The following is a 15862-nucleotide window of genomic DNA, read 5'->3' on the forward strand; positions in this document are numbered from 1 at the left end:
GGAGCCGCCGCGCCGGCTCCTCCTCCGCCGGCCGGGCCGGGCCGGGCCGGGCCGGGATGGGCGGAGCGGCCCCGGGATGCCGGGAGGCGCTGCCGCCGCTCCGGCCCTGCAAGGAGTGACAAGGGGAAGCGAAAAAAAAAAAAAAAAAAAAAAAAACCAAACCAAACCCGCACACAGGGAGGAAAGAGAAAAAAAGCCCGAAAAAGGCAATGTTTGAGCGCTCCGGCACTGCCCGCCGGGGGGGCCGTCAGGGCATCCCTCGGGCCCAGCCAGGGCGGGTATCAGGGGCACGGTGGAAAGGCTGGTGCTGGGCTCCAGGGCACAGCCCAGAGGCGCAGCGATCCCCCCTGGTGCTCCCCTCTCCTGATTTGGGCCGGGATCGCAGCCGCAGCCGCAGCTCTAACCCCTTGCCATAAATGTACCGCTGCATCCCTGGCGAGGGGCAGCATTCCCGAGGCACACGCGCAGGGAAAAAGCAGCGGGTGAGCGGCACAGCCAGTCTGGTGCCATCGCATCCCCGAACTGCCGCATCCCTTCCCGAGCTGAATCCCCCGGGGCTCCCCCTGCCCGGCCAGAGCAGCAGAGGGACCCGGCAATGGCAAGTGCGATACGTGGCTCTGCTCTGACCCTCCTGGCTCCCTGCGTGTCCCAGCCCCTGGTTTGCCCCGTGAAGACACTGCATAACCTGTTCTGCTGCTCCATCTTTTCTATTTACACTGAGTTCCTGGAACAGGACATCTCACGAGTGAGCTACGTACCAGGGTCCTGAGTTTGTTTGGCATGAACAAGGAAAGAGCAAATTAACAACTGAGCATCTTGGGCAAGGGTAAAATGATAGATTTGCTGTTTGCCTTGTTATATTCTTCAAACACAATAACAGTCTTTTATTTTAAAGAACCCTACCATGTGCCAAAACAGATGAGAAGTCTGCCATGCCTGTATTCTTATATACTGATATGTATCATAAAGATGTTCAAAATATAATAAATATAATAAATATTTATAATATTTATTATTAATAATATTAATAATATAATATAATATTTCCTTCGGATATTGCAGACCAGAAACTCTTAGAAACTCTTTCCCTTTAGCAGTAGTGTGACTCATGTCCAGTTTGTGCAGCTTCCTTAGTTTTCAGACAACTCCCTATTTTCACTGCTCAGAACGGATTTTTTTCTCCCCACTATTAAAACATTTCAATGGTATTAGTCTGTTTTGTGGGGGTTTTTTTCCCTCTCTTTTAAGGAAGACAGGGTTTTTTACTTTTTTAGCATTTCCTCTATGAAATGATTGTGATCCTTTATCACTGTTTTGTTGATCTTCAGCTTCTTAACTCTAGCCCATGGAAATGGCACAAATGTCAATCTCAGTTACAGGTGCTCTTTTCTGCTGCCTTTTATAAAAGCATTTTTTGAGGTGAAGTAGATTTCTGTGCGTGTTTGTTTTCTACCTCACTTCCAAGCATCTTCATCATCTTGCTTTTGAGGGGCCCATTTCATGTTCTGAAATCCTTTTCTAGAGGATCTCAACCAGACCAAAAGAGGTTTCTTCACTTGCTGGGTCACCATCACCTCTCACCTTCTCTTTCCTACTAATGTGTTTCACTGTTTGCTTGGTGTTTCACTTTTTGGTTTGTGTTCCTCTTTCAGTCTTTCTCATTATTTAATTAATATTCAAAGTCCACTTTCCTGTCTTCTGTTCTTAATAAAGCACCACAACATTTTGCTTCTTGAGTTTCTTACACCTAGTTGAAGTTTAAGTATGAGCACTCGGCTGTTTTTTTCTCTGCTTCAGGTTCAGCCTTCAAAAGATTATCCCACACAACACAGTGTCTCACCCCCTCAGTAGGAGTCCAACCCTTAATTCCTTCTTGTCCTTTAATTCCCACAGGCAGGCATTTCAAGCAATTGTAATCCTGATTACTCCCGAGGAAAACAGAGATCTCATGTTTGGCATGGCCAGCAGGCTGTCCTGTTGGAATACAGCAGGATTGCCATCTTTAGACATCTACTTTGGAGTCTCTTATGTTTCATGGATTCATAAGTTAGCTCCTAATTGGTGAATGCTTTTTTTCCATGTAGTCAGTTATGGTAAGTTCAGCCTCAAAGTGTTGACACCACAGCCTGGGTGGATGGAATACTTCTTCTCTGGTTGTATATTGCCAGATGAGCCTATGCCTGCCACTCTGCCTGGGATTCCCAGTCCTTCTTTCTCACCGTCCATCAGGTTTGTTATTCAGCTGGATCAGTTCTGGCATGCAGTAGTGTTTTATTCCTTCCAGCAAAATTTTGATGGCCCTGACTCCCACAGCTTTCCCCAGGAGCTCCCACATGCCCGAGAGGTCAGCAGTACAGAGTGGCCACTTTTACAAAAAGCCTGTTTCCTTACCCAGTTGTTTTTACTGGGCTGATTGTCATCTCTCTGTGCTTTTTCCAGGCTCAGGGCTGGGCAGTTGTGGTAAGCCAGAGTGTGCTGCCAGGACAGGTCCCTTGTTTTTTCCTACTCTCATCAGTCAGCCTGTGTGATGTGCTTATAGAGTACTTACACTGAAATGCACCAAGGCAAGGGCTGTCACCATTGAGCAAGAAATGACACAAATTCACCAGAAGGCTGGTTTGCACAACAACTTTAATACAAAAATTCTCTTTTATAGCTAGGTTCGTCACAATCCACTTGATTGGCTAATTAACAAAAACATCTTTCTCACAAACAGTCCTTGAGAAGAACAGAAAAACAGAGTAGGAAAACACCACCTGCAGGTTGTTTATACTAACAAGTTATCACAGTTTCTCTACAACTCCCTAAAAAGTCTCACAAGTCCACTGTGAGAAAACGAATCCCATTTTCTCGCTCTCTGACCAGGCTGTCACATCCACAAAGGATATGTTCCACTCTTTTGTTCCACTCTTGTGGAGATAATTTTGTCTGTCTTCCACTCTGTGGTTATACTGGTTTCATCTAAGATCAGTAATACATGTTATTATAATGGAATCAAAGAAAAAGGTTTGCTGTTTCACCAGCAATCATCTTGGTTGTACCTTAAGTGAATAAGAAATGTATTTTCCAGACAAAGCTGAAATGTGTAGTTCAGAGCCATAAAAGACCTGCATGATCTTTGAAATAATTATGAAGGACTATCTATCATCCTTCAAGAACATTCTGAAGTATCAAACATGAAAACAATCATGGTTGATTTTAAATCTGAAATGCTAAATGAGTTTATGACAAAAGAACATGTACTGAAGAACAAGACACTCAGAGAGGAAGACAAAGGTAATTCTGCTCAGCATTTCAATGCCTGTCTTCTAGACTTTGGCTCCTGGGGAAAAGTCTCCAAGGTGTTTTAGACAGTTCAGGCCTCTCTGGTACCTGAGGGACAAATTGATACCAAGAAGAAGGGTTGTCAAGTGCCAAGAAAGGGACTGTGCAGACACCAGAGAGTGTCAGTAAAGGCTCTCTTGCTCCAGGGTTGCCTTGGCCATTTGTGCTACATAATTTTTTCCCATGTCTGGTGCCTGAACTATTTCCTTGTAGTTAATGTCTGAATTTCTTCCAAGGCCAAAGAGAGATCACTCTTTTCTTTTAAAGAGACGTGGAAATGGAAGAAGCTTTTTTCATACAGCCACTCCATTGTAATAGACCATTCAGCCATAACACAGAGAATCTCAGCCTTTCTCTGCCTGGGCACACATTTCTGTAGCCCTCTGACTTTCCCAGCATAGCAAAAGCAAGGAATCACAGAGACTCAGAAGCAGTTACTGCTACAAAGAAAAGTGAAGCCAGGGAGACACTGGATGATACTTAAAAAACAGAGAAACAGAGAGTAACACCAACCTGAGTGCTCTGAGGAAAGGGCCACACTGAGTGAAAAAAAACAGAGGAAAATTTGAATTCCTTTCAGCCTTATTAGTCTAAAGTGTGAACTGGGACTGAATCTGGGGATATTTAAAGTATCCATGCTATCTGATATAAAATATAAAGTGTCACATTCTGCCCTCTGAGACACCAGGGAATTGTACTGCACTACCAGGGAACTGTGCATTGAGTAACAGTGGAATTACTCAATATAGGAATTGGTCTTTTGGAAAGGATTTGCCAACTTCTGCCATTGTTCAGTATTTTCCCTGTCACAGGATACAAAGTAAGCATATATGGAATATAGGAATTATCCTGCAGTATTTCAGCATTTGAAAATTTTGGTGTTCTAAAGGATCTTGGCATTTCTGAGAGAAACTGACCAGAGCATAATTTTACTTCAGCTGAACTCTAGCATTTGGGCAGGATGACCTGCTAAATAAAGGTAATTTCTCTTTTCAGATTTGTGGCCAAACAAATTACTTCTTACCCAGTGCCATTAGCAATGCTATAAAAAAAAAAAAAAAAAAAAAAGCAAAAAAAAAAAAGCAAGCAAGCAAGCACTCTTATTTCTAATAGCACTTGCTCAGACATTATTCCCTAATATTTTATGTTTATTTTTTCTGCTTTTAATGTGCTGTTTATTTATTCCTAGCAATAAAAGTATGTTGCAGCACTACTGAAAAGATACTTGGAGTCGCATGTTTTTTGAAAGCAGATTGTTTATTATCAAGTACTTGTTAGTCACATCTGAGTGATTAATACTAAAGTGTGTGCTCCTGAACTCTGTCTGGGCAGCAAAAAGGCTGTCCCAAGAGTCTGTGTGTGGTGGGCATTCTCTTTGGATCATGAGGAAGTCCAGGCCCCAGACAGCAGAGTGAGGTGGAAGAGTGTAAATTCTTGCAATGGCCTTCAACCTGGTACAGTTTTTACACCACAGACCCCATAAGGAATTTCCTTGAAACTCCCTCAGGTGAAATGAATGTTCCCTGACAAAACCTGAATGGGGGTCAGGCTGCTGGAGTGCTCTGTCTGCTGCTGGATCCTCTGTTAGGGATGTTTGCTCTGCACAAATGCATTGTGCATCCACAGCTAGGAATTTCTTGTGCAGCTGTGCCTGGAGGAGACTCAGCTAGGTGCTTTTAAAACAGCAGATATTTTTTAATCCTGGTGTAGACAGGCAGTGCTGAATTTTAGTACATAATAACTAGGTAAGATGAATGGTAATCCACATGGAAGACTTCCACTCAGTATCCAGCTCTGTAAAACTCACCACAAGACTGAAACTCCATCCCCTTTGCCCAGTTCAAGTTCTGCCATAAATCATCATCTGTTCATTAGTGTTTGCTAAACATTGTGCCTTTTGTCATAAAACTTGGCTCAAGTTAATCTGCAATGTCACTAGATATATATTTGTATAAATCTAATCTGGCTAAGAGTTGTGTTGCTCTTTGCTTGAACACACAGATGCCAGCCTTGGAGCAGAGGTTTGGCCAGAATTAGTCTGAAGCCAAGCTCCGAGAATCTCAGGGCCTAGAGATTCCTTGGAAACCTTGGAAACAAGGGTTTAAAAAACAGTTTTTATGAATCCCTAGGAAGAGAAACTGTAATATTTCACCTCTTTCTACCATGATGCTAGGGTGGGATTGAAACCGGAATCTTTGGATCCAATTGTCCCTAACCTCAGAGAAGGTCAAACTCATTAAAAATGTGATACGTTGCTCCAAACCAAAACCTGACCACTAATAGATGTTTTTGACAAAACAGTTCTCTCCAAAAATGCTGTTTTGCTGGACTTTAGATATTTTGCAAGAGAGTTTTGATTTCAAGGAAAATTTTAAAGGAGAAAGAAAGCAAGCACATTATTTGAATAATGTCAAAGACTTGGTTTGATTTTTTTCCACATATTTACATTTCATTATTTCATGATTCATTACATTAGTCTTTTATAACTTTTATACTTTAACAGAGTTACAGTGACATATTCTGAAATTATCACTATAATTGGCTTACTTAAAACTCTGACCTTACCACTACTATAATAAAGGGAAAACACATGTGCAAATCTCTGAAAAATGAGATAATTTTAACACAGGCCTGAAATTCAGTTTACTTATGTGGAGCACAACACAGGCAGAGAACTTCATGCTGAGGTCATATGGGATTATGCTGCACATTTCACTAAATTTATTACTGACATTCACAGGAGGACTTGGGCAGGTTCATACCTCACGTGGGAATCTGCTTGGGTCTCACTTCTCAGCTTGTCATCCTTCCCACTGCTCCGTCACACAATACCTGGAGTAGAGACAGACTCAGTGTAACCCATTGCTTCCTTCCAGTGCCTGAAGGGAGCCCACAGGAAAGATGGAGAGAGACTCTTGTTATGGGATGTAGTGCAGGACTGGGGGAATGGCTACACACTGACAGAAAGCAGGTTCACATTGGATATCAGGAGAAATTCTTCCCTGTGAGGCTGGTGAGGCCCTGGTGAGGGTGCCCAGAGAAGCTGTGGCTGCCCCATCCCTGGATGTGCCCAAGGCCAGGTTGGATGGGGCTTGGAGCAACCTGGGATAGTGGAACTTGTCCCTACCCATGGCAAGAGGGTGGAAATGGGTGAGCTTTGAGGTCCCTTCCAACCCAAACCATTCCACAATTCTGCAACTAAATGGATCCTTTCTGTTCTTTACATATTCTAAGTGATAGAACCATATATTCCATAAAAGCTACATGTAGTTCCAAAAATCAAGACATGTCTGTTACTCTATATGGAAAGAGTGCATGGTTTTGTTTCTGTTTGGCAAAAAAAGAGTTAATGCCTGATGATGAATCCTTTGTGCTGGGAAACTCCTGGATTGTGCCATTCTCACTGCTGGCCCAGGTGGGAAACTTCAGTGACTGTTTCTGATTATAAGGATCATGAAAAAGATCATTTTGTTCCAGCGTGGCAGGTCCATTTATATCTCTTTTACTGAAAGGCCTGCAAAAACATTCATATTCTCACAGGAAACAGGCCCCCCTACCTTTTTGTTTTCCAGGAGGAAATGTGAGGAGTCGGATGAAAGGAGTTCCTAAATAACATGAAGTGCTGGTCTGGTGCTGGCCACAGACTCCCCTGTATCAGTGGCAGCCTCTTGATCCCTCTTTGCAGAGCACATGGAAAATCAGTCGCTGGTTTGCAGGTAAGACTTGGGTATTTCCTTCTTGCAAGATATCTGGGAATTAAGATTTCAGCACTAATTTAAAATTCCCATTGAAAAGTAAAAGTGAAATTAAGGGGAAGCTGGCAGAAGATGGTGAAATTTAATAGAAGTTTTCTGGTTTTAAAGGAAATTGCCTAAAGCAGCCATTTATGTACTTGTTTTAATCACTTTATCTTCCATTAAAAACAAACTTTCTTTGCAGCTATTTCAGCCCTTAAAATTTATTCAGGAAAACAGGAGGAGGAAATTTCATTCCATTTCATTTCATTTCATTTCATTTCATTTCATTTCATTTCATTTCATTTCATTTCATTTCATCTCCTTGTAAAGTGCTTCCCCATATTATTCAGAGTCTTCCAGGTTTCTCTTCCTGGAGATATGGGAGAGTAGGAGTGAGAAAAGCAATCAGAAATCAATATTTTTGCATGCAAATCTTACAGAACAAAACAGATCTGAAAATCATACTAATTCATACTACAGGACGTAATGCCAAAATACAGGCATGTCTGTCAAAATTTTGAGTGTGTTCCAAATCAAGTGATACCTTGGGATATTTGGAAAGCTGAAGCAAATATTTTTAAAAATACACTGTCAATAGCACTTGTAGCAATGATAGCTAAATGTCTAAAAGCTTCCCTGTGCAGTCCACTGAGTGCAAGCTATCAGATATTTTAAAATGTATTTAAGTTTTTAAGTGCTGATTATCACAGAGATGAAAATATCAAACTCCAAAACTAAATAAAACAACACAAGTGCCAAGAGCTGCTTTTCAGGATAGAGGTTTGAAGAATTACCCACTTACCCTCTTTCTAACAGTTTAATTCTCATATTCCCCACAACAGACATTTATTTGGAATCCTCCTAATTATACTTCCAATGAATAAAATAATGCTTTGGCCTTGCTATTAGGTCAGCAGGGGTTAACCTGCTCTGGGCTTTTTTGTCTTCCAGTGAGCTCTGTAAGGAACAAAATACTACACCTGTCAGTTCATTTCCAAACTGGGGCCCTAGTTCTGGGAAAACAAATATTATCTGTAATGACCAAAGAGTTGAAATGAGTTTGAGGCTCTCCCCACTCCACTTAACTGATCTACACTTCATGTGGAAAGGAAGAAATTCCTTTATCTCAATCTTGAAGAGTAAAAACACAGTGTAAAATATTCTTTTATATTGAACATCCAATTTTTATTGCAAACTGTACTTCTACCTAAATCTCTCAACCTCACTATACAGTCCACTGGGTTTAAATCATCTCGTGTATTGTAATATTTTAAAGCTTTTCTTTATGAAAAGCATAACGTGGGAAGCAGGGATCAGACTTGGTCCTATTAAGAAAAAAAATGTGGGGGCTTCAGGTTTCAGACTAGGTACTTGAAAAAGCATCTCTGTGTGTGTCAGCTGTGTTTTCTTTCGGACAAGCCTTTTCCTAGCAGAAAACCTTGTATGGACTGCTCAATATTTTTAAACTTATTAGGGGGAGAACATGATCATAGCTTGCTTGAGTGGAGGTTCTAGCGCTCCCCAGTCATATAGAGCTCATCTGGTTCTGTATCTTTGCAAATAAAATTTTATTATTCTTGCAATCACAATAGTGTAGGAAGGGGAACAGATCTCTACCTCTGGCTGGAGGTTCATGTGTTAGCCTAAGAGGCCAAATTTTTGCAGTCACCAGATAACTCAAAGTGTGCAGATCCTAGACAGAGCTGTTTCTCTGTACTGGGTATAACAGTGTTCCTGAGCAAAGTGAGGTGGAACAAGGTGCTGAGCTTACTGTTATTCACCAGATCTCAAGGCTGTCTGTGTGGCTTGGTCTGAGGACAAGAGACACAAAGAGGGGACCACAGAAACAAGTTCCCTGAATGACAAAAAACAGCCTGTCCCTTTGTGTCTCAAAACCCACCTCCAAATAATTAAGTTAGAGAACAGCAATAATAACTCTTTATAATCTTCTGTAGCTCATTAAATGTCTGCTTTCTTTCAGCAGCTGCCCAAACAGCACCATGGGCATTGTCTGCAGGAGACCCTGCCCTGGCTCATGCCCCTGGCAGACCTGGCAGCATCCTCAGTTTTTCAGGGACAGTCTCTGCAGTGCTGGGGCAGCCCTGGAGCAGAGGGCGGCTCCCTGAGGCCCTGACACGGGGCCATGGCTCTGCTGCTGGCAGCGGCACAAGTGCTGCTGCTCCTGGGTCTGCCTGAGGACTCCCAGTGCCTCTGCTCGCCCACTGCCTTCTACAAGAACTGCTGGATCCGGCGCTTCCCAGGCCTCCTGGTGGACCTGCGGGAGTCGCGGAGGAGGGGAGCCCAGCTGCTGAAGGGTTATGCAGAAATCTCCCCCCAGCAGTGCAGCAGGACCTGCTGCCTTCTGAGGAATGGTGAGTGCTTGTTGGCAAGATCGTGGCACACATTAAACCCCCCATTTTGGGTAATGTTTATATAAACAGTCCTTCACTTGAAGAAGAAATAGAGGGGGTGGAAGGAGGATTTATAAATTTCTTTTTCAGGCAGGAAAGCAGAGGCACATAGCAACTGTTATCCCATAGAAAGGAAATGGATAGTCTGTATTTTTTCAGAAGACTACACTAAGAACACAGTAAATCTTAGGGTCTGGTTTGCAATTTTAGATCTCTGTTGCAAAGCTTGTAGGCAATACCAACATTAAGAGAGTAACTCTTTAGTATATTATAGAGAACAACCAGTGACAGTGATTCCAACAGCATTCTCTTCCTGCAGGATGGCATCAGACCAGGACATGGTGAGAGGGGGAGTGGAGGGGACAAACAGTTTGTCCTCTGAAATACAAGAGTATTCTTTTCTTTGGAGAAAGCACTCTCTTATTCTATGTTTATACCATGCAAACCAGGTAACACTAAAGTTATAGCAATAAATAATAGCAGTTATAATAGCTGGCCACCCCTTTTCTCTAGCCTGGTAAACTCAGGCTCAGAACAAAAATAAACAAAATCATTCTTTGTCCTAAGCCCTTGTACTTTCTCTGTATCACATTGCACTTGTACTCTACAGGAGTGTATTTTAGAAGGACACATGAATTGCATGTCTGTGGTGCCTAAATTTTCAAAACTCTCCAGAATGGAAAGGGGTTGGGATATGGTTTTGGAGGATGAAAGTGAAGTACCAGTTACTAAAAAAGTCAATATAAATTTAGATTATATTTTGAAATATGAGCAAAAATATGACAGTGACATAAATAACTTCCAGCAGCAATCCTGGGAAGAGTCAAATTCTGTCTTAAATAATGTGAGGTGAGAAAAATTACATACATTTCAGCAAGGTTGTTCCTATCTCAACAACAAACTTTTTCTCAAATCCCCCCACATGGGACTGGATACTTACAGAGATAATAAATGGTAATTTGAAATCTCCTTTTTATAATCATATATAGTCAATCAAAATTTGTTACTATCTTAACTAAAACAGAGACATGAGAGGGCATTTCAAAGGGCTTTAAATGAGTTATTATTTAATGAGATACAGAAGTAGAACCCATATGGCTGTTCTAGTCCAGATGTAAAATAAGAATGTAAATTCTCTTTTGACTGTATGCTCAATTAGTTTATATGATAATGAGAGAACCACAGGATCTGGTCTCTCCTCTCAGAGGATCTGGGCAAATATAATGAACTTCTGATGTTAAATAACATCATAACATGCAAAATGCAATAGTCATTCTGCTGAGAAGCTCAACTTTGTTCTTTATGGGTTCCAGTCTCCTGCAATCTAGCAGTGTTCTACCATGGAGCCATTCATGAGAACAGGAACTGCCTGCACATGTCTTGCCCAGCTTTGGAAAGCTGCATTCTAAAGGCTGGAGCTGATGTCATTTTGTACAACATCACAACAGGTAATTAGGCATTTCATTTATAAAGGCTGAAAACAGAGCAGCTCTAGGAAATGTTAAAATGATACCAGGTCAGCTGCTGTGCTAAATGATCTCCTGAAGTAACACGCAACGCTAAAAAAAGATGAAGACGAATTTCCTTTTTCATTTATATACCTACTTCTGAAAATACTTCCCCCCTTTCTTCCACTCAGTGAGAAAGGAGCGAGCTTGAAGATATACCCTGCTCTCAAGATTCATGCTCTGAGTACCTCATCAGTACTGTGCTTGGCCAAAATACCCTCCCAGCTCTGAGAGACTGAGCGAGGAGGCTGCCACTGCTCCATGTCCCCAGACCCAAGCTGTAACAAGACTGAACATTTATTTTCATTAGGCACATGCACTGTGAGCACACAGGTAACACAGACGAACACATAAAGCAAACACACCTACACAGGGAGCTCCAAAAGCCTCCTCCTGCTTTTTGTGTTAATGAAAATATATAAATATGTGTATATATATACAATGCAAAGTCCCCCAGCAGCTGGGCTGAGACGCTCTCAGTATGCCCAGTCTGGACCTCAGGGTGCCCAGTCCGGATCCCAGACTCAACAGTTGCTGCCACTGGGATGTTTGAGCCCCCAGGGTGCAGCCTCCCTCCAGCTGCTGGTGCAGACTGTCACACACACAGGGCTTTTCTAGATTTCCCTACCCTCACTATCCTTTCCTCACCTTTGATTCCTTCCCTAAGCATCCCATAGTAAGTCGTGTGCAATCCCAAAATGCACATCCCTTGCATCCCATACAGTGTCCCATAACCCGAGGCAGTCCCATAACCTCCAATCCAAAAGGGCATTATTTGGGCTCCCTGCCCTGCCTCTGTCTCCATGGATCCTTTTGGTGGGTGTGTAGACAAGCTTTTATCAATAAACTAACATCATCCTAAATCCATAGGGATTGATCCAGATCTTCTCATTTTTGAGAAACTGAAATCTCAAGAGCCAAATGCTTTCTCCTCAGCAAGTAAATCTGAGAAGCAGCACAGCACAAAGACCCCTGAGGGGGGAAGATGCCAACATCACAATGGCACCACGTCAGGTTCTCCTCTGCTCCGAGCTCCACCTGCTGCCACGAGCCGTGGTTTACCAGCAAGCACTCCCACCCCCAGCTGGAGTCTAAAAGTGCAGAGAACTGAAGGTACTGCCTATTCCAGGGCAGATACTTCCCCAGCAGCCATTGCTTTTGCTACGAGGACAAGCAGCAGGTCGGTCACCAGCTCAGACAAGATCGCACACTCCGCTTTGAGCCCCAAGCCTGCCCAGGTGTTATCCCACATGCCCACGCCTCCTCACCTGAACAGCAGCAAGCAGCACCTCAATGAAACCAAAGGCTACAGTGGCAGGAATTCCACGTCGGATAACGAGGCAGCTGCCTGGGAAGCTGCAGCTTTGGGGGTCTGGCTGATTCCTGTTGTCCTTTGCTCCTCTCTCCTCTGCCTGTGCTGTTGCACTGTTGCCCTCACAGCCGGGCGCTGCGGCTACAGGAGGGGTCACTATAAACCCGTAAGGACAAGAACAACCATGTCCAGACAGCTCATAAAATATGCTCCTGTCAGAGGTAATCTGTGAAACACCATCCTGGCTCTGGAACAAGCAGGATTCTAAAAATGCACCCCATACACCGGCTTACTTCTCTCACAGCAGCAGTGATAACTTAGTTCAGAATATTTTGGTTATGATTTAATTCTCAGCAGATGAAGCACAACTCCCTGACTCTTTAGGAAGGAAACACCCACTCACAGCTCCCATTGTCTGAAGCATTTTGGTTCATAATCTGATGCAGATTAATGCCTGACAAACACTATAACACTGTCCCCCAGGTTCAGTGCAGCTGCAGTGTTGGCATGTCTGTGTGGCAGAGAATTATTTAACTGGATGAGAAATCCTGCTATAGTTATTTTTGTACTTGCCTATTTGCTACCAAATGAATAAACATCCCTTGTAATGCAGGAATACACAGGTGACTTATGAAATGGTATTTTTGTTTGAAATGGTCAAAATGATCATGTTTTCTGCCAAAGAAAGGCTAAACCTAAACTCAGAGAAACACTTGGTAAAGAACGAGGTCTGTACTTTTGGATGCCTTTCTTCAAGCTGAATACAGCCATTAAAATTATGCTTGTGTTCAGTTTATAGTCTTGAGTGCTCCCAAGAAGGCAATTCAAACTTCAGACCTTGGAGCACTCCATTCCAAATATAATTTCCCAGAAAATCTGGGAATATACATGCCATTATTATTGCCATATAAACACATGTAGTTTTTAGGATACAGAATTTACACGCAGGTAGCTTCATCTAATTTAGATTAGAAGAATTATCTTTTCTTGACCTGCATTGCCCTGTAATTTCAGCTGGATAATGTGTTTCAGTTTTCTTCGCCTAGAGTTTTGCCAAGCATTGCTGAGTTCTCTGTTATCTTCAATTACAGAGGCATACACAGTTTGTGCTAGAATTAGTTGTTTAATACCTGGGACTTTTATTGGAATACCAACTTATTTTTTGTTTCTGAAGACAGAAGAGTGCACAAGGTCTCCTCCCTGTTTCACAAAGTGAGATTTGTAGTTTGAGGCAGCTCTATGGTGAAACAATGCCCCTCACTCATTAATTTATAATGCTGCAAAGAATGCATTTTTAATCTAAGTCATGATTTAATCATGCATCAAGGATAGGGGATGATGCTTAAATCCATAATATATACATTTATGATCTATTGCTGAACTTTCAGCCACAAAAGCCTGTCTAAGGAACTTAGCTCTTATAGTATCAGTGTGGAAACAAACTGTGAATGTGGGCCATCACCTTTCCCCTCTGTACTGTTAAGATATTACTGTTCTCAGACAAATGTTACAGAGCTCAGCTGAAAACTGACAGGTTCTATCACATTGCAATCCCTTCCTTACCTGAGACTTGCACTAATTTCATGTCCCCAAGTCCTTAGGTGTCCATTCTTCCAGTTCAGGCTGAGCTGTGCCCTGAGTGCCCCATACAGCATCTGCTGACAGCAAAATCAGTAGTGCCCTCAGCCTTTTTAGCTCCTCTGTGCTATCAGTCAGCCTCCAGAGCAGCTTGAGTCAAGGAAAAAAAAGAAGAAAAGCTTATTTTATGGAGTAGATACAGCTGTAGGCTTTTTAAAAATAGAATAAGTCATAGGTAGTAAAACTCTTGCTTTCAAAAAAGAGGGTTTTCACCTCCCTTCACTCTCAGAAAAGTAACTCCCTGCCTGCAGCAAGCCACAGGCATTCCTGGTTCCCTGGTTTTTTTTTATCTCCAGATTAGTGACTGTAGAGTACACTTCAGAGCGTCCTGATGCTCCATTGAGTTCTACCCTCATTAGGATGTTCTGGAGAAGAATCATATCATGCAACTGGGACCTCAATTCTTACCAGAAAAAAGGTATGGGAGACAAAATGAAAAATGCTATCTATCCCATGAGCAAATGCTTCTGGGACAGCAGGGAATGATTAAAGCAAGATTATGTTCTGAAGAGATTTCTTGGTTCATTGACAGAGAGAGGAAAAAAATTGGCAGAAAAAGGGTTATATGAAGCACAACAGCAGAGCTATTTCATTACAGACTAAGAGAGTCACAAGAAAATAAATAAATAAATACATTTTAGGTATGAGGGAAAGCAAGAAATGGGTAGCAAGATGATTTGTACAGACAGCACATCCCTTTTTAGGGAACTGCCCCTTTATCCCTTCCTTGTGCTTGTAGCATCACTATGCCTGAAAACAGGGGAAAAAATGTCCACTCTTAGGAATGTTTATATGGGGGATAAAAGGAAAGTTCCCACAGGTGTGCACAGAGGGATGCACACCTCAGTCATTCACATTGTAATGTACATGACACATTAATAAGCGACCAGTGCCAAAGATGTGTTTATTATTGTGCTGCAGAGCTGCTTTAACCTGTAAGTCTCCTAATCTCTAACTCTTCAGTTTTTAAACTTCAGCACAGGCTTCCAGAGAGATGGATGATGCAAAAGTATACAATAAAATAGAGATGTGTAGTTTACTTCTTAAAAATATGTGCTGTATTTTATGTCATTGAGGTTGGGAAGGCTCCCACAGGGGTTAGGATCTCAGTGTTCCAGGTATTCTGCACAGTCACAGAGAAATACTGTCACCTTCAAATACAAACAGCTTAGAGGGAGAAGCAGAAAAGCAGAGAGGAACATCCAAGAGCTCAAAATAGTATCCAAGCTGCCTTTTGTCCTGCCCACTGCATTACACAAGTTCTGTACTGTAACATAGAAACCTTCAGTAAAAATCACAAGTGTAAGTTTGAGTTTTATCTCAATATTGCTCTTGGCCAGTAGGCATCATCTGTTTTTGGGAGAGACACTTGGTGCTCAGGAGACAGTCACCTTAAATCCTGCCTGTGTTACTTGAAACATTTATAGGATGTATGTAAGTTAGGTTTGAACACTTCAGAGAGAGCTGGAGAAGCCTGTGCATTTTAGGTTTTCCATCAATTAGCTGTGAAGCTAATGAAAAAGTCAGTTTCCCTTGCTGTGCTGTTCTTTCTACCAGACATTATTATTGATAAAGTCAAATTGTTGTTTCAGCCATGACTTCCAGAGTTCTGCTTAGGTCCATTCTGTGAAAAGCAAAGGAAAACTGGGATGCCCTCTGCAGCAGAGGATTTTCTCAGGTGCTCACATGTCCTGAGTACAGAAGGACAGCTTTGTGGACAAAAGCAAACTTAGGGGATTTGGGGTTTCTTAAGCCATTTCAGGGCCCTGCTCCTGCCAGCCTTGTACACACCACTGGCTCCCCAGGCTGGCTCCTAGGGCAGCCCTTGTGCAGGCACTGACAAAGCTAATTAAGGAAACATTTCTCCTGGGCACATACTAGAACCAAACTGCCTCTGGAGCAGAGCCAGGCACAACTTCAGGCACCATTCTC

The 15862-nt window shown here is 42.4% G+C and overlaps 1 protein-coding gene across 2 annotated transcripts; it reads left to right on the forward strand.

Annotated features, from left to right (window-relative positions):
* Positions 1-2625: 2625 nt before the first annotated feature.
* Positions 2626-12912, forward strand: MANSC4 (MANSC domain containing 4). Of its 2 annotated transcripts, XM_038154977.1 has the most exons (4): positions 2626-7040; positions 9043-9433; positions 10786-10920; positions 11851-12912. In XM_038154977.1, the coding sequence occupies exons 2-4, from the start codon at positions 9205-9207 to the stop codon at positions 12522-12524; spliced, it is 1038 nt and encodes a 345-aa protein (XP_038010905.1). In that variant the 5' UTR covers positions 2626-7040; positions 9043-9204; the 3' UTR covers positions 12525-12912. The 2 variants fall into 2 exon arrangements, with proteins under 2 accessions (XP_038010905.1, XP_038010906.1); XM_038154978.1 differs by lacking the exons at positions 2626-7040; positions 10786-10920 and having other exon boundaries at positions 7460-9433.
* The last annotated feature ends 2950 nt before the right edge of the window (positions 12913-15862 follow it).

Source organism: Motacilla alba, chromosome 1A (genome assembly GCF_015832195.1).
Source record: "Motacilla alba alba isolate MOTALB_02 chromosome 1A, Motacilla_alba_V1.0_pri, whole genome shotgun sequence".
Classification (NCBI taxonomy): Eukaryota; Metazoa; Chordata; class Aves; order Passeriformes; family Motacillidae; genus Motacilla; species Motacilla alba.

Bases quoted from the DNA above. Each gene is read 5' to 3' on its own strand.
- MANSC4 (XM_038154977.1), top strand. From the start codon at position 9,205: ATGGCTCTGCTGCTGGCAGCGGCACAAGTGCTGCTGCTCCTGGGTCTG. The intron at 9,434-10,785 runs GTGAGTGCTTGT...TATGGGTTCCAG, and splicing joins CTGCTGCCTTCTGAGGAATG to TCTCCTGCAATCTAGCAGTG. The intron at 10,921-11,850 runs GTAATTAGGCAT...CTAAATCCATAG, and splicing joins TTTGTACAACATCACAACAG to GGATTGATCCAGATCTTCTC.